This window comes from Corticium candelabrum, chromosome 18, assembly GCF_963422355.1.
Source record: "Corticium candelabrum chromosome 18, ooCorCand1.1, whole genome shotgun sequence".
Taxonomy (NCBI): domain Eukaryota; kingdom Metazoa; phylum Porifera; class Homoscleromorpha; order Homosclerophorida; family Plakinidae; genus Corticium; species Corticium candelabrum.
Genome location: NC_085102.1, coordinates 1587595 through 1612688, shown reverse-complemented (window position 1 = coordinate 1612688; position 25094 = coordinate 1587595). Strand labels below are relative to the sequence as shown.

The 25094-nt window shown below is 39.0% G+C and overlaps 2 protein-coding genes across 3 annotated transcripts; both read right to left on the bottom strand.

Moving 5' to 3' along the window:
• Positions 1 to 6430: 6430 nt before the first annotated feature.
• LOC134194014 (uncharacterized) lies at positions 6431 to 8371 on the bottom strand. 2 transcript variants are annotated; one of them, XM_062662910.1, is made up of 3 exons: positions 8268 to 8371; positions 7529 to 8209; positions 6431 to 7465 (listed from the first exon to the last, which is right to left on the bottom strand). In XM_062662910.1, exons 1-3 carry the CDS (start codon positions 8308 to 8310, stop codon positions 6588 to 6590), a joined length of 1602 nt encoding a protein of 533 aa, XP_062518894.1. In that variant the 5' UTR covers positions 8311 to 8371; the 3' UTR covers positions 6431 to 6587. The 2 variants fall into 2 exon arrangements, with proteins under 2 accessions (XP_062518894.1, XP_062518893.1); XM_062662909.1 differs by having other exon boundaries at positions 6431 to 8209.
• A 2489-nt stretch (positions 8372 to 10860) lies between these two features.
• LOC134193823 (transmembrane protein 87A-like) lies at positions 10861 to 25035 on the bottom strand. The gene is made up of 22 exons (XM_062662664.1): positions 24904 to 25035; positions 23795 to 23894; positions 20224 to 20327; positions 19310 to 19396; positions 16534 to 16660; positions 16373 to 16479; positions 14809 to 14905; positions 14694 to 14755; positions 13977 to 14069; positions 13890 to 13917; positions 13757 to 13822; positions 13601 to 13697; positions 13449 to 13542; positions 13312 to 13389; positions 13133 to 13241; positions 13007 to 13065; positions 12843 to 12946; positions 11513 to 11580; positions 11388 to 11455; positions 11283 to 11332; positions 11060 to 11090; positions 10861 to 11000 (listed from the first exon to the last, which is right to left on the bottom strand). Exons 1-22 carry the CDS (start codon positions 25003 to 25005, stop codon positions 10959 to 10961), a joined length of 1773 nt encoding a protein of 590 aa, XP_062518648.1. The 5' UTR covers positions 25006 to 25035; the 3' UTR covers positions 10861 to 10958.
• Positions 25036 to 25094: the final 59 nt, after the last annotated feature.

Genomic DNA, 25094 nt, shown 5'->3' with positions numbered 1-25094 from the left:
TCGTCTCTGTCCGATTGATCATTATATACCAAAGACGTCTTGCTTTTAAGTTTTGATTTTCCACTGTAAAAGTGATAACAATTGTCGTCGATGTCCTTCTGTATTACTGCGTATCCAACGTCGTCAGGATGTATCGATTCGTTACATAAAACGGTAACATTCCGAGGAGCGACCACAACTGGTGCTGGCTCTTCGATGTCTATTGTCTGTATTGTGTGTCCGCCTCTGTTTCCACATGTGTCTTCATACACCCATTTCCTAGCAAGCTTATGGCCTTTAAGTTGATCCTCGGGTACTGCGCGTCCAACGGTGCAAGTATCAGTCACCACCGGTTCACCTACATACGAGAAATTAACTGCCTGGGCACATGTGGCACTTGTATTGAAAGGAGCACGTTTTAGATGTGGAAGCGTATCGTCTATGATAGTGATGGTGTAGTCATGGTGAACGACTTCATTACAAGTATCTGTCAGGATCAGATGTCGATTGAGTCGTCTTTCACAAGCATTACCTGTCCAATTTTCAACGACCCTGACATCATTGATGCGAACAAGTATGTCCCCACAAGCCAGTCGTATGTCAGAAAAGCTTGGAACATCAAGTAATGAATCAGAACAGCTAATTGTAGTGTTCAAAGGATGATCCAATACAGGAAATTCATATTTCAAACTAATGATCTGAATGTGTCTCACCACCTCATACCCACAGTAATCACGTACCGTCCACGTTCTCTCCATGCCACAAGAAAAGACTCGGTCAGTGTGAGTAACTTGCACTGGTGAACAGTTTCCAAACACATATGGTTGGCCAGTCACTGCTAAATTGTAGATATGAAAACAAGGAACATGAGCATTTGGCGGAAATCTTACCACTGGTGCCCTGTTGGCAATAACCAATATTCTTTGAGGATAAGACCACGTAGAGCCACAAACGTTGGTCACTCTCCACTTTCGAGTAATGGTCATTCTACAGTCAGATCTAGTCGTCTCTTCATCAAAATAATCTACCTTTATTGAGAGGTCTTTCATAGCACCACATAATTTGGGTCCTGAAGTAATTTCAAGATATCCCGTCACAGATGGATAAGTTGATTGGTTGCACCTCAGCTCCCAATTGGCTGGTATTTTAACAGATGGCTGGTCTAGATAAACCGATATGTTTTGAATTACTGGCTTTGCAGCATTGCCACAGATATCTTTGCTCTCCCATGTTCTAATCACAATGCAGCCAGCTTGAGCATCTGAGAAGGTTGTCTTTATTGATTTCTTTCTATCACAATCATCAGAAGCACTTGCAACTCCAACAACAGCCATCTTATTAAGCGTTTCACAAGTAGCAGTTGTATGAGGCGGTGCCTTGACATGTGGAGGCACCTGGTCATCAATAATAATCTCCTGTGTACCCTTATCCATGTTGCCACAAGCATCTGTTCCAAGCCACATTCTCCTAATATATCTCCTACAGCCTGTTTGCTCCATTGCATCCGAAAATTTCAATGAGACAGGATAGCAGCTGTCTGCTGCACTGACAACACTTGCCCTTCCCAAGAAGTCAAGATCCATAGCTGACGAACAGTTGAAAACTGTAGCATTTTGGGGAATTTTTATTTCTGGAGGAAATGTAGCCAAGTCCTCGTCAGTAATACCATCCCTGTCATCGTCTCTGTAGTTTCGTAGTTCTTCATCAATGCGCCCATCGCAGTCATTGTCTATGTTGTCCCCTGGCTGTGCTATCCTATCAGGAAAACAGACAAGCACATCTGAAAGACGAAGTCCTCCTGGATAACCATACGAGTCGTAGGATGCATAACCATAGAGCATGACAGCAAATTGAATAATTGGAGACACATGGCGCACACTGTGTGAGCCCGTTGCCAGTGGAATAGTGGATACAGCATAGCTCCTAGAAGATGATGCAACCACCTTATGCCACTCCACACCATTCTGAAAGGGTTGACCATCAAGTCGAATGCCAGCTGTCTCATTCTTGGCTACAATAACCGTCATGTAGCTGCTGAAATTGACCGGTATAGCAGCAGGAGTTGCAATAGTGTAAGCAGACGCGTATTGGCTCGTTGGAGGCACAAGCATCATAAATGGGTCAGTAGGCTGTTGGTCTGCACCAGTACTCTTGCAATACTGCACCAGCAACGAGGGCTCCGTAGTAGTCACATAATTATATGAAGTAGATGACAATGAGACCTCTAGGTACTCGCCAGCATCCTTTACTGCTTTTTCTTTATTATTGAGTTTGATGATTGTGTTGTCTTGTGATGCAATGATGCGAAATAAATCTCCAGCCTTTCTTCTACTAAATGGTGCTGTGACATATTCTGTTCCCCATCGACTGATTGGTGGCAGTTGCTCTACCAAGTGATCACAAAACGTCACATAAGCTGGCACATTTGCACATTCATGACCTGACAAAACAGCAATTGGCTTTTTGGATTCAATCCGTGTGCCAGTGAGATCACCATTAGGTTTTGATTCAAAGAGAAACGTCTGTAATCGATTGAGCCTCACTTTTGTTGTTTTCCCAGGTTTCAGTATTGTTCCATCAGGCATTTCTATTGGAGCAGATGGAGTCACTTTCACTCTTGTTTTATCCTCGATGCCAATAACAGCAAACAAGCTCCTAGTCTGCAATATCTGTGATGAATATGATGCCACGTAGTACTCGTATCCGTTTGAGTCAGTTGGTAGAGCTAAGTAAGCATCTGTTGAGCTAGACAACTGATTGAGGACATACACAGAGATCTCTTCATCTGCAGTCACCAAAATGCCTTTGTCTTCTAGTCCTTTCTCCATAATCAATTTTTGAGGCATAAAGATGGTCTCCACAAGTCCAGGTGTAAGATTTCTCTTGGCCTCAAATTGATGTGCTGACAAGACCGCTTGGGTAGGTTTACTGCTTGTCAGATACAAGGTAAGATTGCCGTCTTGCCTGCCTCCAAATTGTCTCATAAAGCCAACAACAAACTCTCTCCCTCTACTGTCAGTAGCCTCCACTAGTTCTGCATCTAAAAAGTACAAGAGAGATGGTAGTATATACAGAAGCTAGAGAAACAAAGGTAGGGCATTTTCTGTTTTCATCTAATCACGTAAAAGTACTTGTGATCATCAGCTGCAGAACAAGACCCAACATGGCTTGAAATGTATCAATACTTTACAACCTTAGAATAATCAGTTGCATTTCTCAATGTGCTGTGTAGTGACACGTTAAATCTGAAATATATTTCTACAATCAGGCATTATTTCTTTGATTTGTTTTGGGGATTTTGATATGGAAAGTTTACATCTAAACTATACTTCAAATTTAATTTTTCTAATTTGCTTTGATATCAACCCATATCTTGCATTCTAATAGTTTCTGATTTGCTGTGGGTTACACCTTACAGTCTGTTCTACTTATCCAACTACTGGGCCAAACTGTTTCTGTTCAGTTTGGTGACTGCACGCTTAACCTTGTCAATTCTCTCTCTCTCTCTCTCTTTATCAATTTTTCCAGGTATCATCCCATTAACATGTTACTAACGTGTTGATAACGAAAGCATTAATTAACATGATATCCGGTTGCCATTGCTATATACTTCATGCACAGTACTGGTGCAAACACGTTATTTGTTGTCATACCCAATTCAACGTCTCAACAAATGGCTAAATATTGTTAAATAAACTTAAACGAGTTGCGTCTAATAAAATTGTTTTTGCAGTCATCATACATTCATACAAAGTAACTCTCCATATACAATGGTGACACTTCTAGCTTGCGCATTTCACACCTCATTGATACTTGGCCTAGCATTCACTGCTTATTCTGCTCTTAAATTGAACAAACTTTCCTTCTACATTGTGTAAACATTGCCAGCGAAAAAGTCGAAATAAGGTCGCAAATGAACGTTAAGTAGGGACAAGTACACTTTTCCCAGGCTCGTGCTCGGCACGTGCCTAAATACCACGCCCTTGACCCGTTTCTCCACTGCACAGTGTGCAATTAGTACTCTGCTGGCTAGGTGGCATATTGCGATATCACCTCCATTCACTGCTCTGCAACCAATATTGAAGACTATGCAATGCCTTATGCGGAGCATGTTCCAATAGCCTAGCCCAGCCCTATCTGTCTACCTATCTATCACACATCTGATCTCCAGCTGGTATCGCTATGGTGAGATCTGACGGATAAAACAAAGACACTGCATAGAGCAACCGAAATTCATATCATTCATCACGCAAAACGTACGAAAAAAGAGGCTCGAGAAACAAGACAACCTGACATCTTTTTCACAGCGTCTGCTCAAAGACTCTCGCGTGACGCCAATGCTTGTGACACAGCGATGCCCAAACGAAACAATCACCCAAAAAAGTCATTAGCTAAATAACGAAAACCTTCACATCCTAGTAACTAGACTCTTACGTTTGCGTCAGGCATGCCGTTTCTACGTTAACATACTAAAGCATTCTCCCTCCATCTCTCTCCCCTTGCCCTGTTCATTCCACACAATCAGTTTCAATCTAACCTGGCTGGGCACAGCAGCACACAAGGAGCACACCGCAGCAGATAACTAAGCAGATACGCTTCGTTGCTGTTGCCATATCAGAACACCAGCCACGAGCCGTCTCCCAGTACGCTTTATCGCGTGAGCTCTCGTCACTGATGATATAACAATAGATAAGTGTCGACTGACTTGACGGTGATGAGTTGGGAAGTCCACGAGAGACTAATCTGACACGATGTTGCGGTAATCAGATGCGTAAAGCGAAATATGATAAGTCAACCGTTCTGAAAGCGAAGGAAGGAATGAAAAAGTGTGAAAGACAACTTGTTAATTAATCGGGTTGTTATTTCCATTATATATCCGCTGAAAACGTCTACTGTTCAGATGACCTGTATCCGGAGTGTTGAGAAAAGGCGTTGGGCATCAGAAGCGTCACTGAGAGGACAACTTGAAAATGCTATAGGTATAATATTTGCCAAAGTGCCATACTAATTTTAGACTTTACTGATATCATTCGTCAATATTTACATAAACTTACATAATAAATAATATATTTACAGAATTGAAAACAGTACACATTACACACAACAGAAACAAATGAACTTATTTTCATAATAGAACGAGACAACTGTGATTTAAACGTCTAGGAATCTTATCTATAGTCTGAGAGTGCAAGTGATATACCTAGGCCTAGTAGCCACTATACTGCTTTGTCTCCAGAATACTGCTTTGTCTCACATACTTTCTATAATACTGTTTTGTCTCAGAAAGAAAAGACTGTAATGTCTACAAACCTCATTTTAAGTTTCTGTCCAACAAAACATAAAACTCTGACATGTGAAAGACGCTACCTGCTTTCAAATTGGCAGTAGTCAGCTATAGCAATCGATCTAATCAGCTGCACTTTGGATCCTTGGTAAATACCAGCTTCTCGTACAATCTCTAGTCAAGTTATATTACTCCAACAGACTTCTTCCAGAAAATCTAGACAAACCTTTTTACATGATAATACATAATGTGCACTCTCTTGTTCAACTTTCATTGTGAAATCTTTCATTATAGTTGTCGTGATAATTACAGTATTGCATTATAAAATATTTACAAAGATAAATGACATGCCAATAAACTATATCGCACACTATTCAGCAGCAGCATGAATGCTCCATCAGCTGTGGCAGACTAGATACAATAAAAAAACATACATATATGAATGGAAAATAAAATGGAAAAGGAGCTGCTGTTAGACGGTGACACACTCCAGCCAGACAGCTAAGCAATCTCCTAGAGCCTGGCCAGATACTTGCATGAGTGCTTATTGCTACGCCAACTGTGGTGTGGGCACCCGAAGTCCCACCGGGTTCCCAGTGGCTGATGGACTATGACGCAGTCAAGGGCCTTTGCCACACCTAGTCAAAGAACAGGTAGTCATTGGTACTCCTGAGTCGAAAGAGGCAATTGTGTGATTCTTGCCCAAGAAATTATGCCATAGCTCACCGTCACTATGACTAAAATTTGCAACCCTTTAGGGTCCCGGAAGTACTCACACTCCATAAGATGACTCTCTAACCATCTCAGCATACTACTTACCTACATACCTACATACATACGTATATAAATTAAATAATTCCACACATATAACGATGGCATGTCCACAACTGCAACGACGACCCTGTCAGTGTCTCTTGTGCCTTTTGTGTGTAACTGAAAGCCTAAGTTGGATCATCATTGTAGTTAACATTTTGGACATACACACTCACATATACATTTACATGCATACATACATACGTAGACACAAAAAACTGAACAAACAGAAACAGATATACATTACTGTACACTAGATCCTATTTCTGCACAAACCCTTAACCTAAATTCTAATTGCTAATATCTGTACCCAGATTGTCTGTTACACACTTTCTATTCATAGTGTCAGCTTTCTGTACTTAAATGATTCACACACATATCGCAAATATTATTAATCCAACTTCACAGCAGTGTACAGTGTAGCAACTAGCACTATTGAAAAAGCAAAACAGACTGATCAAATGTTTTAGCAACCAGTACGTAATACATACATGTTTTCAAAACCAGTGTTTTAGCGCTTAAAAACAGTTGCCCATACAATTGTTAAAACAGGTGCTACCAACACTAAAATGATGGCAGTAGACAGTTTCGAAATCGGGATTCTCCTAAAAACAGTGAATCGTGGAATAATCTTCAATCCTGACTGCACTACTCCAATAACTTGAGCCTTAACACGTTCGTCTCTAATGAGCACCTCTTCCCTACATTCAAATAAATGAATGTCTTCCAGCAATAATCTTACCTGTTGAGGTATTTTTGAAATGTAATAAAGAGGAAAAATGTAAACGCAAAGAAGATGTGTCAGTGTTATTAATGTTGATCGAAATGCCTCTGGTGGCAATGCACACCCTGTTGAAGTACCATTGCCAAATTGAAGTTCCCAACGATAGACAGCATGCCACAAACTCATGCTAATAAACACCAACTGAAGCAAAAACATCAGTGACAACACCCAATGTAGCACATTGCTTGAATCCCTAATAAGGCGTTGAATTTTCCGAAACTTCTCATATGCTGTATCAACATCAGTAGCAATATTGAGCAACCACGTCTTGTAGCTATCAATTGAAGTGATGTAATTCTTAACAAGCATTAAGATGTACAGAAACACTGGTAGATTAACAAAAGAAAATATGAAGTAAGACGTGTACTCCACTGATGCTGTCATGTTAACAAGATGCTTGTCTTCACTATCAAAACCTTGGTGACATTTCGGATATACCAAGTCTGGAATAAGGACAGCAGCTGGAAGAAAAATGACAAGAAATCCACAAACGGCACACTTGGTTACAAACCAGTTGATTTCAGGCCACCTGTCGTCCACAACTGTTTGAGGTAATTTACCAATTACATCTTGCATATGACGTAAGGAAAACAAGCGAATGCCAACTAGATACATAAAAAAGAAGTACGCACCTTCAACCACATGGTACATGTCACCCCAGGAGTTACCATTAATTGACCAAAAGTGATGAAGTTTTGGATTCCACACAATATATGCTACATATAGCAGCATCAAGGCAGCAATAACAAACCGACCAAATATAGCAAATATCTTGGTCCATCTAGAATCATCATGGTAAAGGCAAGCAAGAGAAGATATCCATAGTAGTGCTCTCTGGTTAGTAATACTAGCAAGTGTATTAATGCCCCCATTCTGCTCTCCAGCAATAGTCTGTCTCTGCTCCTCAACTGTTTCAATCCCCACTATTTCAGAATCTCCGTCCATGTGTCTCTGTTCTTCAGTAGGTACAACTGGCACTCTTTGAGAGTCTCTTTCTGGTATCGTTTCAGTTGCTTCGGCTAGAAGTAATATTGCATCCTGCATGACCTCAGCATGATAACGCCTATCACCATAATAAAAGCTAATCTTCTCGTTCAGATCAAGACGCCCTTTTTCTGGACAAAAGAGAGAGTATACTTCAATGCCAAAATCTTCATCTGTTCGGTAGAGAACATCCCATGACATTTCTATTCGTCTGCACAGCTTTGCCACATCTTGATTCACATGAACAGATTCGTAAATCTCTTGTTCTGCCGTAGAAAGTTCAACTTTGAATGTCCTGACATCTTTATGTCGATAAAGTCCAGGAGCGATCTGAGGATGAGGATGAGCAAACCTTGGGTCTTTGACTACATATTTGCAAGTGTACACCCCATTACAGTTAGTAGCTATAGCAAATCGACCAACCTGTATTGATCAAAGGATCTCGAACTTCATCATCATTAGCCATACTATACAAGATCAGTCAATCTTTAGATAAACTCGTGACTCAAACTCTCAACAAGTCAATAACAACTACTCAAAAGCACGTGATGTCTCAAAGGCACGTGACTTGTTGTTGATTATCTATTAGACGAAACACAACTAAAATTTAGCATAACTTGATTAGCACAAACATGTGTATTTCAGCGCTCTAGAAACTAGTGGTAGAAATGAGCTAGCACATGATTTGTATGTCGCGATCAGCAAAGTTTCTTCTAGCATGTACCATCTAAGTAAAACAATGAGCAGATCATGTTATGTAAGTACACTGACCTAACATACTAACTTCTCTAGCCAGAAACTACAAGATATGCATGTAACCAACACGTGCTTGCTGCATTTGCGATCCTGCCCTTTACAGCTTTGATTTACCATTTGGACTACACTTCGAACACTCAAGAGATAGCAATAAGGTTTGCTTCTGATGTTCTTTGTCTTGATCCCTACCAGCGAAAATTCTGTGCCAGCAATGACATGTGGAAGCAACGTCTCCACAACGCTTGGTCCATATCAGATTCAATGTTTTCAGAGATATCCAGAGATATCTCTTCAGAGATAAAAGATACTATTTCAGTAAGTCCCAAGACACTAGTTGCAAGCAGCTTTGATGTCTCATTCAAGTCTTCAGTAGCTAGACCATATTCAGTTGTTTTGCTATTCCTGGATTTAGTCTAGTCACATGGCCAGCCCATATACGCTAATGCTTCAGGGAAGAAGGTAAAATTCGATAGCACAAACACCACCAGTACCAGAAAGAACATCTGTGTTAGAAATAATAGTTACCATTTCCTCCCATTTGACAGCTAGAGCATGTAACCCTAAGAAACGGCCCCTATGAAAGCTGTTTGGCTTATCACAGCAAACTGGTGACCATGCCTCACAATCATACCGCAAAGTTAGTAAACTAGAACAAACTGGGCAGATCGATCTCTTGTAAAACACACCAGCATAAGAACCGGGGGGAGGGGGGCTGGGAGGGGGGGCTGGGAGGGGGGGCTGGGAGGCTGGGAGGCTTCAGCCCCTTGCTCACTGTAGGAATTGAAATTTTCTGTGCTAATGACTTCTGCAAATCTGTTTATGGTCTGGCAAGCAAGGTAGTTTTTGCTCACTCATGATGATATCAACCGTACAGCTTCATCTTACTCCACCACTGGAACAAATAGATCTCAGTTTTTTAGTTGAATGTCGCATCTTTCCAGAGACTGTTTGCTTGACAGTTTACTGACATACAAACTGGCTTTTGACAGACAAAAATGATTTCAAAGAGATGGCAGTGTCAGCTGAAAAACACTACCAGTGTAGTTCAAAATTAGAACGTAAGCAAGAAAATGATCTCCAACTTCAACAGGTGGTGGAATTAAGCCACCACCTGGCTTAGGTTGAAAAAGATCCTGAGTCTGAACTGTCAAACCAAACTGAGAATGAGTGAATCAATTCATTGATGACCAATATTGTCAAAGATGTGACACAGAGTCGTCACAAAACAGCAATCTTTCAGAAACTAACGTTTTGGTTTATAATTGATGTAAGTTGTAGTACCACTACTAAAATGTATTTTGAATGCCTACATCTGCAAAGACATTCAGCATGCAGAAAAACAACACACTAAATAGACTCAGTGCAAGAGCAAACTCGTGCTTGGAGCCATTAATGACCAAACCCCAAAAGATGTAGTGCCAACAACTAGAGCTTGCATTTCATCATGACACGACACATTAATACTATGCACACACTACATGACCACTATCAGCACGCTTAACAGGGAATTCTATAAAATTCTAGAGTAACTGAATACGAATGACATGCTACAAATAGTAAAACACTCACTCCTATGTGAAACCAAACATCCCATTTAGAAATGTTTCTCTTGGCATGTAGCAAGGATCTCTACTAAGAGCAACTGAGGCAGCAACATAGCAACAAAATACATAAACTCGATTGCAAACCACTGTACTTTCATGCCTCACAATATAATCACATGAGCAACACACAGTACCACATATCACACAATCAGAACATAATGGGACTGTACAAACAAGAATGACAAACAAGATAAAAACCCTCACTACTAGACAACAAGATATATGCAAATAAAAATGCAGTAAAAAATGCATCAACTTAATTCAGTTTCTAATTGCGACACATCAGGTAGAGTAAATTTTTGACAAAAAAGTTATCAACAGATAAAAGAACTATATTCGAGTTAATTAAAACTGAAAAGTAACAAACTTTACCTGAATGAAACGGTAAGCCTTCCATTGACAAGACTAATTACACCAAAAATTAGAAAAAAATTGAATACTCCCTCAAATCTCCCACGTACTCATTCCCAAAACCATCATTTTCTGATACCACCCCAAAATTTATTAGACCTCTTGCAAACACAAAACAATAAATGCATTTTTGGGAAGTTTAATTTTCTAGCCAGGGTGCAACACTCTAGCATCGTCGCTGTATTAAAAAATACAACCTTGTTGGTGCTGGAAGTGTCAGCCTAAATGACACAATAATAAAACCATTCATCCTGCTTCAAACACCTGTATTATAAAGCACGAGCATCCCATTCATTTCCAAGTGTCTACAATACCACTAATGCATTGATTTAGTTACGAGTCATTAGTCCAACTTAGACATTTCAAACTTTGTTGTCATCAGTTCCTACAATCCATACCAATGCATTATCAAACAGCTATAGCTGCAACATTGGATAAACTGACCTCATCAGAATCCAATAGACTAGGCAGTGCCCTGTACAATAAGCAAAAAAAAGATACAAGTCATTGATCTGTGCCGAATTGTGTGTGCAAGTACAGACACACTCGCACACACACACACACACACACACACACACACACACACACACACACACACACACACACACACACACACACACACACACACACACACACACACACACAACAAAAAACACAAAAAACATACGCATCTACTCCACTGGGAATATGTTCTTCAACCCATTTCAAGTCATCCTCCTAAGAAGTGCCACACATCAATACTAACATATTTGGTCAATGCCAAAAGCCTTACAGCTGTAGTTGACTTCCGTTGCTTATCTTTCTCTTCACCAGGATTCATGTCACGAAGCCTCATGCCCTCTGAAAGCAACAGCATGCATTTGCAATAAAATTGGATTGAGTCAATGATGTGTTTACCATATGCATCAGATGGTAATTGCTCCATCTCCTCAGTGTCAACATCAATCACCGGTGAGTAAGCATATCTAAGCATACCATGCGTATTAGCAATCCCATTCACAGAAGAAAGGGTAACTAAACAACAACCGAATAATCACAAATAAGAACTTATAAGCAAAAAATGACATCTCAGTGCAAATGCTTTGACCTGATTTGCATCTTAATCTGCTCCAAAGCCGTTCACCCGGTTTAAAGAAGGCTGTTTGAAGCTGGTCAATACGTGTTTTCTGCCCCGATTTGTAACTTCAGATCATGCGCATGCACACAGCCAAGTGCCATTAGCTTCAAAGTCGGTCAATTATGTTTTGTGATCTTATTTGCAACTAGGCGTAAACAATAGAGATTTGGGTGGCTCAACAGTTCTCTAACCTCTAACCCTAACTCTCAGAATACACTCAGTTTGATGCTGATTGAATGAATATAGTTACGCACCTGTGATTTTAGATTGTACTGGTAGTGTGTGCACTTTTTCTTGCAACAGGTGCTTACGTCCTTAAAGTGAGTCAGAGTACGTTGACCGACTCGAAAATGGGTCATAAGTTGTGAATCGAGTCGTAACATATACAATGTACTAGTATAGTCTCGCGTAGCCAGACCCTTCCCGCCTAGGTCTGGCTTCGCGAGACTAGTACTAGTAGTATTGTAGTAGATACCTAACAAAGGCCATTAACAAAAAGAGATAAAACCAAAAAAAGACTTTGGTCACAAGTCATGAAATGAGTACGTAGTGTCATGTAGCAGTGTTTTAAAAGTCTATTGAGCGGTGCAATTCTATGGCTTAATTAATTTACCTAAAAAGTGTTCAATGGCTTGATAACATTGGCCATTCTAAAAACATTAAAATTACAATCTAAATGGAAAAACCCAGCTGCACCGTATTCCACTTAGTTTAGCATAATCAATCTCTCTTTACTTTAATTGCTATTATCCAAAAGGTATCCATTCAAATGATCTCCACACAGGTATTTTGTCACTAATACCATGTTCACTCTAGAAACTTCACAACCATGCCACATATAGCAGAAAGTAATCTAGAGGCCAAAATCAACATCAAAGCAATGGCAACCGTGAACCAAATTTATCTAATCCAACTCGATTCTGAAGTTGCTAGTGTAAATGCAGTAGTAATTCGAAATGCAACCGATGCTCTTGCTACAGACTTTTTACTACAGAACCATACATTGTTTGACAACCACAAAAGAGTTGAGCTATTATTAAGGCAAATGATCACCTAGTTGGTCTATTCTTATTCTAAGATAAGTTAAACAACATCAACAGAATTTATTACCTGGCTGCGTTGTTGCTAGGTCTCCAAATAACCATAATGATAAGAAGCAAAAAGCAGAACAAGATATGCCAAAATCCTTCCTTTAACCAAATCTCATGCCAGTCCTATAACATATCAAATTAGACTACAGCTAAAAGTACACAAATTTCAATCAAAATGAAGACCGTGACGCATTTTCCTGAATTGAAGACATAAAGACTCCACACAAGGAAAACAATGGAAACTACAACAAAACCCAGAACATCATAGTCAACAAAACACAACAACAGATTAAATACAAATGACCCCACCTGCAATACTACCAAGAATAGCAACGGTAAAGTGCCTATAAAGAGACAGCTTCACCAAATTCTGACGTACTCTGAGAGCTCTCATGGTACCTGTGAGAGATAGAGCAATCTACAGAACAAACGACAACAGTATCACACAATACTTTAAGGATACATGTCTTGAGGAGCAAGATCATTACCCAATAACAAATACCAGCATCGATAACTATAATAGGAATGCCTACTATAATTTCATTGTTTTCATCACCCACTTTCTCCTGTATACTTGAACACATCAACTAACACAAATCAATAGCTAGTGCACACACAAATATACCGTTTTTGCATCAAAGTAGCCTGCAAGTGCACACAGAGAAAAATACACTAAACCAACAGCTGCAAGTTTGTTCAACATAGGTCCAAGACGAGGTCTAAACCAATAATTAATTTACAATACAGAAAACACATAATAGAGTAGAGCACACCTACTTCACTATGCCAAATCCTGTACTGACTACTATAACAAGGATTCTCGCCAGGGTTCGTTTCAGACACGACACCAACTGAGCAAAGACGTATTGATTGTCTACACATATTTTAAAAAAATGCCTACACTTATCTTCACAACTGACAAATATGACTCACCATTCAATTTGCCTGAGTCTTTCATGTCATTAAATGCACTAAAATATACACATTTCTCCACCATGCCTAAATGAAAATTCATGAAATTAAGTTAGTAACTTTTTCTGCAAATGAAACTAGAAAACAATCTCACCTAGAGCAATTACAGCACCAATCCAGTACTACAAATCAAATACAAAATTGAATACAGTAATAGCCAAAACAATTTGCAATTAATGACCTGAATTCTGATCAAATCCGTCCAGTTCATAGCCATCATGATGAGCCACAGCAGAGCATAGAATGAATAAATACCAACCAAGCCTGCATATAGCTAACATAACAAAAGCACTGCTATAAATTTAGAGTATAAACAATGTACAATTTGCAATTTCTTACGTCAGAACTACCACTGGTACTTATTTTATTAGTCAAAATAGGATGCAACTGGATACAAACAAAAACTGCTCATTTTATGGAGCCACTCAAGTATCACCACGATGCTGCAAGACTACTAATGTCTACAAGCAAGAAGCCTCCTGTTTAAAAATCTAAGTAAAAAGCACTACTAACAGCTTGAAATCAGTTAATGACTGAGCCAATGATGCTTTAAGTCAACGAATGAAAATATTGAACCTACTGCAAGAATTCTACAAACATCTCAAAACAGCACAACTAGAGCTACTGTCCATATTACTATGACAATCTACCACAAGGTCACACTGGATCACCTCCATACAACATTAAAATTCTATAGCCCCAATTATGTGATTATCCTTAAAACATTATTAATATCAACAAAAACAATAAAATTTACACATATGAATCATTGGTAATCTCACTCATAGCAGTTACTAAGATCTACTTCTTGATGCAAAAAATAGTCAATTAGAGGGCATTGAATATTGTTAGTACTACAAGCTTCTATTAGACTAACGATACATTTAACTAAACATACCTGCCACAAGGGGTAGTCCAAAGATGATAGATATCCATTGGTATTCTTCATTTCTACAACCACTAGAACAGAACTTCAAAGACTAATAATAATGCACATAATAAATGACATTTACTTTTGCCAGAAAATGTTGTAGACTCTTTAACTGCCACAAAACTAAAGCTTATATTCCACTGCATGACGTAAATACGTGTTTTGTTCGCAGGACATATCTATAGAAAATTGCCATTATACAACCCACAAAAACAGCCACAAAACAGGCAATAGATCATTGCAAAAAGCTTCCAATAAAGATATATAGCTACCAGCATTCATGCAAACAACACCAATGATTTCTACTTAAATGCTAGAAAATATTACCTATGTTTGATTACACACACATTAACTTTAAACAGAAAGTCATACATAATACACGATATGTACTCGTAATAAAGCAGTCATTGTGCTGAAACTTTCTGTTAAAGTTAGTTTCCTCCAAACCAAATTATGGACAGAGAAAAGAGATTGTGACTGTGCCACCATCTTGGAAAATGATGAGGTAGCTGTCTTACCTATGTCCAGTACATTGATGCACACGTAAGTGTCTCTCTCCATATAATAGCACACTGTATCACAAACAGCTGCATCAATAAAGACAAGAACATTCAAAATGATATCACTTGGCCATTTTGGAGCAACTAACTGCTGAAATATTACGACTTAGATTACAGTATCAATCACTTCCATCCTGTCAGGTTAGATAAGAGATCTAAATCAATACTGTCAGAACACGACAGCACAAGTCTGTATAAAATCAAATGCCTTCCACTGCAGTTCTTCTTTGCAAATACAAGACCATATCTATCAACAAGCAACAGACTTGACTTCCTAGTCTGTAGCATCCTGCTGTTACGATCTGCCACTATATGACCCATATCGGACCTCATTTTCTTTTTATGTTATTGCTAGTAGAATCACTCTCTCCATTCTCAGTAGTCTCCTTTACCAAAATCAAAACAACGGAAGTAGAGAAGTGTCAGTGATCTGATCTCATGTACGTACTCACGTATAGGTGAGACACCTTTACATTTAAACCTCATTTTACAGTCAGCTAATTATGATGTATACAGACTTCTAATTTATCACAAAATGCAGCTCTTCCATCCAATCATGCTAACAAACTAGAAACCTATTCAATGCAATGCAGAGACACTTAATATCTGCACTAAAATTACCACTTTGAACACAACAACACTGTTACTGTCACATAATCCCAAAATTTTCCTAACCACACCTTAAACAGCATAACAACTGAAAAAGATGGTCATCCAATTATGTAAATAGTTTTGCCATGACATCAAACCAAGCACAGTAGCTAGAGAATGCTTGACATCGTTAGATGAATGGATAATGCTGTCTTACAGTATAGAATTTATAGCTAGAACGCAGAGTAGTTTGTCCACAAAACTGAATCAAAGTGATGTAGGTCTTCCAAAGTAACAACAAAATTCTAATGGATAACTCAGACAAGAGTAAATCCAAACATTAACCCATAAACACTATCATAGATTAAATGTTTCGACGCACTAAATATTTCTGTGTTCATACACTAAGACAAATCAAATCAATAAACTAGAAGTAGTAAAGCTACTTCACCTTATATACGTAACCATGCTCACTGTTATTTAGTGACAACAAACCACATGAGTCGTCTTCTTGTTAGTAGAACCAGAATTTTGATCATTGCTAACAGGATCACCATGACTCTCGGGTATAGCTCGTTTATGTACATTTCTTTCTTTATCACCTGTAAAACTCTGTTCTTACTAAATGTACAAAATGCAGATGTTGCTTTACTTACTTTCAACATTACTGCCAGTTTCTGTGTTAGCAGATGTAATATCAACATTGTTGTCCTTGCTTTGCTGTGCTTCAGCTGTAAGTCCTGATTTTTTTGGAGCAGCCGATTTAAATACAACTACTAAGTTCTAAAAAACATTGATTTAAAACAAATGTACCAAACATTTATGATATCATTACAAACGCACTGCACTATCTACATGCTACTGAAAGTAAGACTTACTACAATCCATATTAAAACAATGGCATCTAGACAGTCATTCAACAGTAAGAGTTCATTCCAGCTTGCCACACTATCTGTAGCAAGTGACAAAATTATGCCACATTCACCCTTACTGATTGCAAGCCAAAGCACAAATAACAATACAACCATAAGGATTATCACATCCACTTCTAGCAAAGTAACTACATTATGACCAACCCACAAATCAGAATGAACAACTATTACGCCACTTACAGTGTACAATAATATAATCAACCGACAATGTCATTTACTGCTTAATCCCTTTTCAAGATATTTGCTAGGACTGCAAAGTGACTAATATCAGATAATAAACAAGTTCCAAAAAACCGACATGAGATTGGCTAACTGCGCTTTCTTACCTATACCATAACACATTAACAATTTGCAACTTCAGTAAGTGCATAAATCAAGTCACTGAATAATATTACACATGGAACTAGACAGCACTCAGAGATAACAAACCTCCAACAAAGTAGCTCAGTTCCTCATAAAAATGCCACGAGATATTGTTTCCTTGGCAAGTAACTGTTTGAGAGACTTTTGTGTTCACCTTAGCATGTACATATACCGTTTCATTAAATGACATCATTTGTCCATCAATAAATGCTCAGAGCAAAACCAGAAGCCATCTCTCTTTTCTCATCAAAACAAGTTGCAAGTGGAGCAGTCTCCTCAAAAGGGATTTAGAATAATCCCCAAAACTAACCAATTGTTCCTCTACCAAGTGCTATCATCCATTAAATTTCAATCAAAATCCATCCACGTATCTTTTAGTAATCCATCTCACAAACCAACAAACTAACAACAATACAAAAAGTAACCAAAGCCAATGAAACATAACCTCCTTGATAAAAGTACTTAGAGTTGTGAGGATTTAACTTAGACAATAAAGTGTCTTAAGTGAACTTAAACCAACAACTTTTAGATATGGAAGATGGTGTGTTATGTTACTACCAACAGATATACCTTAGCAGTGTTTGGCTTATTAAAGTGTAGCATAACCATGATTTTAAATTCAAGATAATTGCATCCTTACATATAAATACCATTGTGCCACAAATTCTCTGTAAATCCACTATATTTAATATCCTTAAATTTCTGTACGTTTGCTCTTAAAGCTGTTTCGTAAAAGACGGATACCTACCAATATGGTAGTGTGCACACTTAGCCAGGGTCGGAAGTTTGAGGCTTGGTCGGGTATCCTGTGCATTTCTGGAAACTACATTTTACAGCAGCAACATGAGTGGCAAGAAAAGATCGAGCAGCAGTTTGAAGCAGACAGGTCTTCATCGGTGGCTAAAGGAAGCTGAGCTACCATGACCCAAACAACCTTAACTCCTCAATCCAAACCATCTAGCATATTCTGCTTCCAACAGTGCTGTTGAGAAAGTTCTAGATGAAAGTAGGGTTGCTCAAAGCCAAAAGCTAGGTTTTTTATATTTATGATAGAAAAACTAGATCAGCAATAACAAAGCCAAAGAGAGCAGTCTTGCGAGAACAACAGAACTGGTAACAAAGAAGCTTTGCCACAATGTTACGAAATCAACTGTCCAATCAATTAGAACTGCATATTTGAAAACATCTCGCCACGACGAATGCTGAGCCAGTGACAGTAATGGAGTTTCCTGCCAAGCCATGTGGTCATCTTCTCTATCGTCCTCTCTACCTGGGCCCAGAGTTGGATGCGAAGGTCATGACGTATCTCACTGCCATTTGCGATAACGGCTGTGTAGTTAATCATAAGACTGCCATCATAAACTTAAAATTTGCAGTAGTCTCAATTTCATGTTAATTTTAGTACGATCAGCTACTGTACAAAAATACATATACAAACTCCAGAAATATAATGGATTTATGGTATTAAGTATTTCAAACTGAGCTAATACTTCTTCAAGCACACTGCTTTCAACCATCCTTTCTTTTTAGTACGCATTTTTGAATTTAATTACCTATTTACAGCCCGTGCTAAGACTGCACACATTCCAAGATGGTAACAACCAAGTCTCGCCACTAAAATATGGTACACATACACACATATGGTAGCATATTACCTCTTCTATACACTGGCAACAACTTTACTGTCTGGATCATCTTCACTGTCCCTCCTGATTGTGGCTCATGATTATCAACACTCTTTTCTTTAGTCATAATGTTTATTGCCTACCCAATGCAGAGTGTACTGTACGTTGATTTTTCAAAACTATTAGAAAGATTTACTTTCAAAACTCTCAACTTTTCAAGGTAAAAATATCAAAAAGAATATTACCAGATGAGGATTAATGGCACTACACTAATGAAAAGACTTCAACTAAGTTATTTATTTAGCCCTTAAAATTTTTGTTTGCCATTACCACTCTAAAAGTAGTTCTCAGTGTTGCCAGGCATGTGATAGACCAATGACACAGTACAGACCAACCACAAATGCAGTTCCATATCATAACACATTACCATTTGGGGTAGTTAAGTAAATAAGGATGACCAGCCACTTGTTCTACTGCTTAGTTATTGACATGAATATATTGCAGTTACTTACCTCCAAATTAAGATAACCGTCAGGTTTGCAAGAACATGACTTTGGACCTGATGTCGATAGCGACTCTTCTCTTGTCGTATCTTCTTCCTAAATGTGAACACAGTACCTTACTCATAAGAAATTCCTTCTCGTTTGACTGAATACATATCCTCACGCTAGCACATACTAATTAACACAATATGCATACTTGCACAACACCTCACAATAACAACCCTATATCATACATTTCATTCTAGTTGAGAATATTATATCTTTAGTTGAAAATGAGTGTCAATTACCAACCAACTGCACTAAAGTGCTAAACCTCGACTACTAGCTTTTAGATTATGGAACATGCAGCTGCTGCACAGTGTCGCTATAGCTGTGATGCTAGGCCATCTTCGCCATTTTTACGTGGTGGACTAACGTGCTTGATCACAGGTCATCATCGCATGACCACACACAATGGACTGTACCAGAACTATACTAATTATGTTTGCTAAGTTTCGCACGAGTCCAGCGCTACTCAAGCACCATTTGGCTATTCATTAGTGATCACTGTTTTTCCTGTACAGGAGACACCGCCTTGTAGATCCAATCATGCAGTTGCATATCAGCACTGCATCTATCAAATGGCACGCACAACACAAGTCGACATATCCATGCTACTAACTTTGGGTAAAGTCTGTGAAACAATGAAGCACCTGCATTTGTTTTGAAGCAACTTAATAACAGTACCTCAAGCTCATAACCTAAACCAGCTACAGTGCCAGTGCACATACATAAACACACTCACTCACACACTCATACACTCACACACACACACACACACACACACACACACACACACACACACACACACACACACACACACACACACACACACGCCACATCAAGAGCAGCAGCAACACGTCTCTATCAACATATAACTGTACCTTAGGACTCATCTCCAGAGCACAACTTGTTCTCACTATTGCCAGCGTCCAGTTAAATTTTATTTTCACATCATCATTGGCTGAACTTGTAGAACAATTCAAATCTTGCAACAAACAGTACATTACCAAAACACTGACTATAAATTGCATCATAAAAAACACAGCTTAGTTCAGTGTTCTTGCCAGTCAGCAACACTGTCATTTTGCCAGTTTGGAGGGTTCATAGCTGATTACACCCACACTAAGCAAGTTGGTAGCATGTGCTAAAGGTAGATAGCAGCACAGTCACCTTGTAAACAATGGCTCTATACATACTGTGTACAGCACTCCGGCAAGCGCTGTTTCTGTTGCTGGTGTTGAGTGTGTGTATACCTGTGTTGTATCACAGTAGGAAATGCTATGTTACTGAAGATGCAAATGCTTCACCATGCCCCCAAACATGAGTTTGGCCTAAAACCAATTAGTTAGACCAACGAATGAGCTACAAGTCGTCCCAGTTGACATTTAGGTCTACTATATAGTAGTACACATGACAGACTGTGTCTATTCAGACATCAATCCTGACATGTAAATTTACAAGCCGCAAGTGACGGATTCCGATGTCATAACTCAATTAATGTTGCCAGTTAGGAAAAACCTTGTCAAGACCATCGTAGTTATTAATAATCTTCAGGATGTAAATAGATCAATAATTAGAAAATCTAATAGCCCATTCACACAGCACATGAAACCAGCAGGGAAATGAACAACTTGCGTTCGATTTGCTTAAATTCTAGTTCTGGAACAGCATGAACGATTCCAACAGATCAAACTATAGACCTGCAACTGTTGGAACTGTAATAATAACCACGCCCTATTATTGTTTGATTACCCGGATGTTTACAGGTAAATGGTGCGAGAACTTACACCCAACACTATAATTGACCTGCTCCTACTTCAAACAAGATTTTAATCAATTAAATCAAAATTGGAGACCTTCAGGAGTCCCTAGCATCACAATGGAACAGTCATCAACGTTTCCAAAATCTAGCGTTAGTCCAGATCCCACAGTGTCAGGCAAATCAATCTTCAGAACGAAGGGTGTGGGTCAGACTACTATTTTTCCAATTGTTTTCTTTGACACGCTGGTCTAAATGTATACAACTTTAAATGAACTTGCCAAAAGACAAGGACATATCTCCGTACACTTTCGATCAGACCCTTCATGCTAAATCCGGAATTTGGTGCATCAGATCTATATGAATAAATTGCAGCAACAATAGCTTAACTCTGTCAGAGATTGCTGCGATTAAGTTGAATAGATGCATGCTCTTACATACTACAATCTTGAAAGCAGAAGTCACACTCGGTTCTGCGTCTAGTTTTGTCATTCCAATAGTTCTAATATGCCCCAAGCCAGCACTGGTCAGCTTTGTTTCAAATACGTAAAAGAGAGCAAGGCCATACAGAGCCTTGCCTAGCTATGCTAGCCCAGCCCAGCAATTCTTGCAGAGTCAGATGAGCTGGCCTGGTTCCAGGTGCTAGAATCAATGTAAATGCTATGCATAAGCCGTGCATCCTCATTCAGTCCGTCACAAATGGCTGAATGCCATCTATAAACTGTAGGTTGTCTTTGAAACATCCTGACAACTTCTTCGTATGACTGCTGCTTAATCAAGGATAAGAAATGCTGAGAGGTATATCTTCGGTTCATTATGTCTGTACAGGTTAGGCGAGTGGGTGTGTCTCAGATGATGAGTAAAAACGACACTCCATAACTTGTCATGTTTCTTTCAAACAATTCTCCTGCCATGCACTGGCCTAGGCCAGTCAAGGTTAAGGGAAGTCCAACAAAAATGAACTTAACTTGTATGAGTAGATCTTACCAAGACACATCGATCGGTATAAGTTACTCCGTTATCTTTGCTTTTGTATACGAGAACGAGCAATGTTTCTGTGATGTGCAACACCCACGAGCCTGCTTCGCACTTCCTGGTGGATTAAGCTCCACTCACTGCAAACGAATCAATGCGTTTATAGATGACTGCTACGGATATATCAAGAATGCCGAATGTGAATGCAAAGATTATGAAGATATGCCTTCTTGCCGTCAGTCGTTCCTCTCTAGAGTAAAATGGTGTCGGTAGAGCTGTTTTCCTGCCAGACTTCGAAGCAGAATTCCTCAATACCACGGCTTACCTAGAGAACGCGCTTGTGCTTGAGTATTTGTTTATCCTTGTTCTTTTAATATCCGAAGAGAAACGTTCAGCGAGCCGTGAGGATGATCCTATTTTCACATCCGGGATTGTAACCTTCTACCAATCAGCGGCAAAAGAAAGTCAGCAGACCGGATGTGAAAATAGGAACGTCTTAGCACACGCCAGACGGTTCGCTAAACGTTTCTCTTCGGATATTAAAAGACCAAGGATAAACAAATACTCAAGCACAAGCGCGTTCTCTAGGTAAGCCGTGGTATTAAGGAATTCTGCTTCAAAGTCTGGCAGGAAAACAGCTCTACCGACACCATTTTACTCTAGGGAAAAACCACTAACGGCAAGAAGGCAGATCTTCATAATATCTTCGCATTCACATTCAGCGTTCTTGATATATCCATAGCAGTCATCTGTAAACGCATTGATTTGTTTGCAGTGGGTGGAGCTTAATCAACCAGGAAGCTTGGAGCAGGCATGTGGGCGTTGATATCACAGTAACATCACTCGTTCTCGTATACAAAACAAAGATAACAGAGTAGCTTATACCAATCAATTTGTCTTGGTAAGATCTACTCATACAAGTTAAGATCATTTTTGTTGGACTTCCCCTTTAATTCACAATATGTGTGCTCGTGTAAACAGGCTATATAAGTCACCCAAACAAGACATTTCATACTTACAGTAAACACTGACATCATCTTTCCACAAATTTCCGAAAAGGCCTACGCCAAACATAGCAGCCTCTTTTACTAAAGTTTGTCTAGTTTCTTTTCTGTCAGCTAGCCAAAATCATCACTCATCGCTCATCACTGGTCGAACAACTGATGTATCAAATTATCATACGTGCACTCATTCTGATGTAGCATCTTCCTTTTTTGTATTTTGACCAGATAAGAGATCTGCCATTCCCACCTGCACCAAATGTCTATCTCAACTAGTGCTTACCACCTTACAAGTCTGTTACCTAATTTGTAGGGTTATGAAAATTGCTCACGTGACCACAGATAGCTCTTCTTGACGAGAAGAACAAAAAGAGGTCTCATGACTCCTCTAACACTTGCACAAGTAGAGAAGGCAGTAGAGACAAGCAAATAGAGTACAATGCATGCGTTAATCGCCTCAATAAACAATCAATAACCTCCAAGCAACTCATTCTGTGTATTCAATTGTACATTACAGCATAAATATAACATAAATTTGATAAGCAACACAGCGTTTCATGTAGGTCGCAAGCATGCACAACTTTTCTTGCCAAACGTTATCTCAAAATCAGGTGTTAAACTAGCACATCAACCAAATAATTTTTCCATTTCCATGCCAAGTTGTAGGGTACTCTCACATTAAGTTAAAGTATTAAACAATAACGTAAGACAAAGTACCATGAAGATAGGCAGAAATGTTTCCTCCCGTTTCTAAAGCTGATGAAATGCTGATTGAAAAGTTAAATCTTCCATTGCTCTTGCTATCAGCCGTCAGACTCTACAGAACAGACAAACTAGCTAGCACGCATCCCATTTAGGCAACAAATTTCATTAATCAATCTAAGTACACTACACATACAGCAAAAGGTCAAATATTAACAAAAAATAAAAAAAATGAGACAGGTTACAATATGACACTGATAATGTTCACAACACTGGCGAGAACACTGGCAAGGACACTGGGCCTTCGAGGCTGTTCATGTGCACTAAACACAATACATGTATACAGACTGAACAACAATTGCACAAACACTCAAACTTGTCTGCACTCTATAAGTTAGTAATAAGAAAGTGGTTTACCATATCAAGTTACTGCTAACATTACACCCTGTTGGGCATGCGCATGACAGTTTACAGGGGGCACTTCTAGAAGGTATCCAAGGCACTCTGCATTTGCATTCGAATAACTGACATCCAGCTTTAACTATCAGAAGGCAAATCTACACGATTGGAAATCTTTAGCTGCTAAAAATGATATTACTGGTATGTAAAATATTAGAACTCAAAAACAAAACGTCAATTGTCAATAGAAAATTTCGCTTAAAAGTATATCACCTAATTGCCATATTTGAGACTACAAAACTCACGCAGGATCGTGTTGTCATGTCACAACATGCCAGTAGACTGTTCAAAAAGCTAACTGTTCAACTAGTTTTATAGATTCTAAAGATATTGGTGTACAGGAATAATTACAATTGACTATTGTTTCCACTCCAACAGTTACAAGATGAGTAGATACTTTGCACAACATACACTAGCACACAAACAACAGCCAAATATTTTCTAAGTCACCATTACATCAAATTAATCAAGCTAGACAAGATGCAGTGTCACTCATCCGGGACTTCAAGCACCCTAAACTCTAGATCTCTAGCTAATTAGCTAGTTGTCCACTGTGGATAGCTTCCCATCTGTTCATGATTTGTAGATTAACAGTATGCTACACCCTGCGACACGACTAGAAGCAGCTCGCAGAGTTTATGCACAACAAAGTACATGAAACTTACAAACTCTTGAGATTTGACACCTGGGCTAGGACTTCCACTCACACATACAACCAGATACACTCCGATGACAAAACACCATAGCTCAACAAAGTACCTTGCCATTTATCGCGTTTATATCTACGATATGACGTCATGTTTGATACCCCGGATTCACGTGACTGTGCGTGGTTGCGTGCGCATGTGACAGTGTC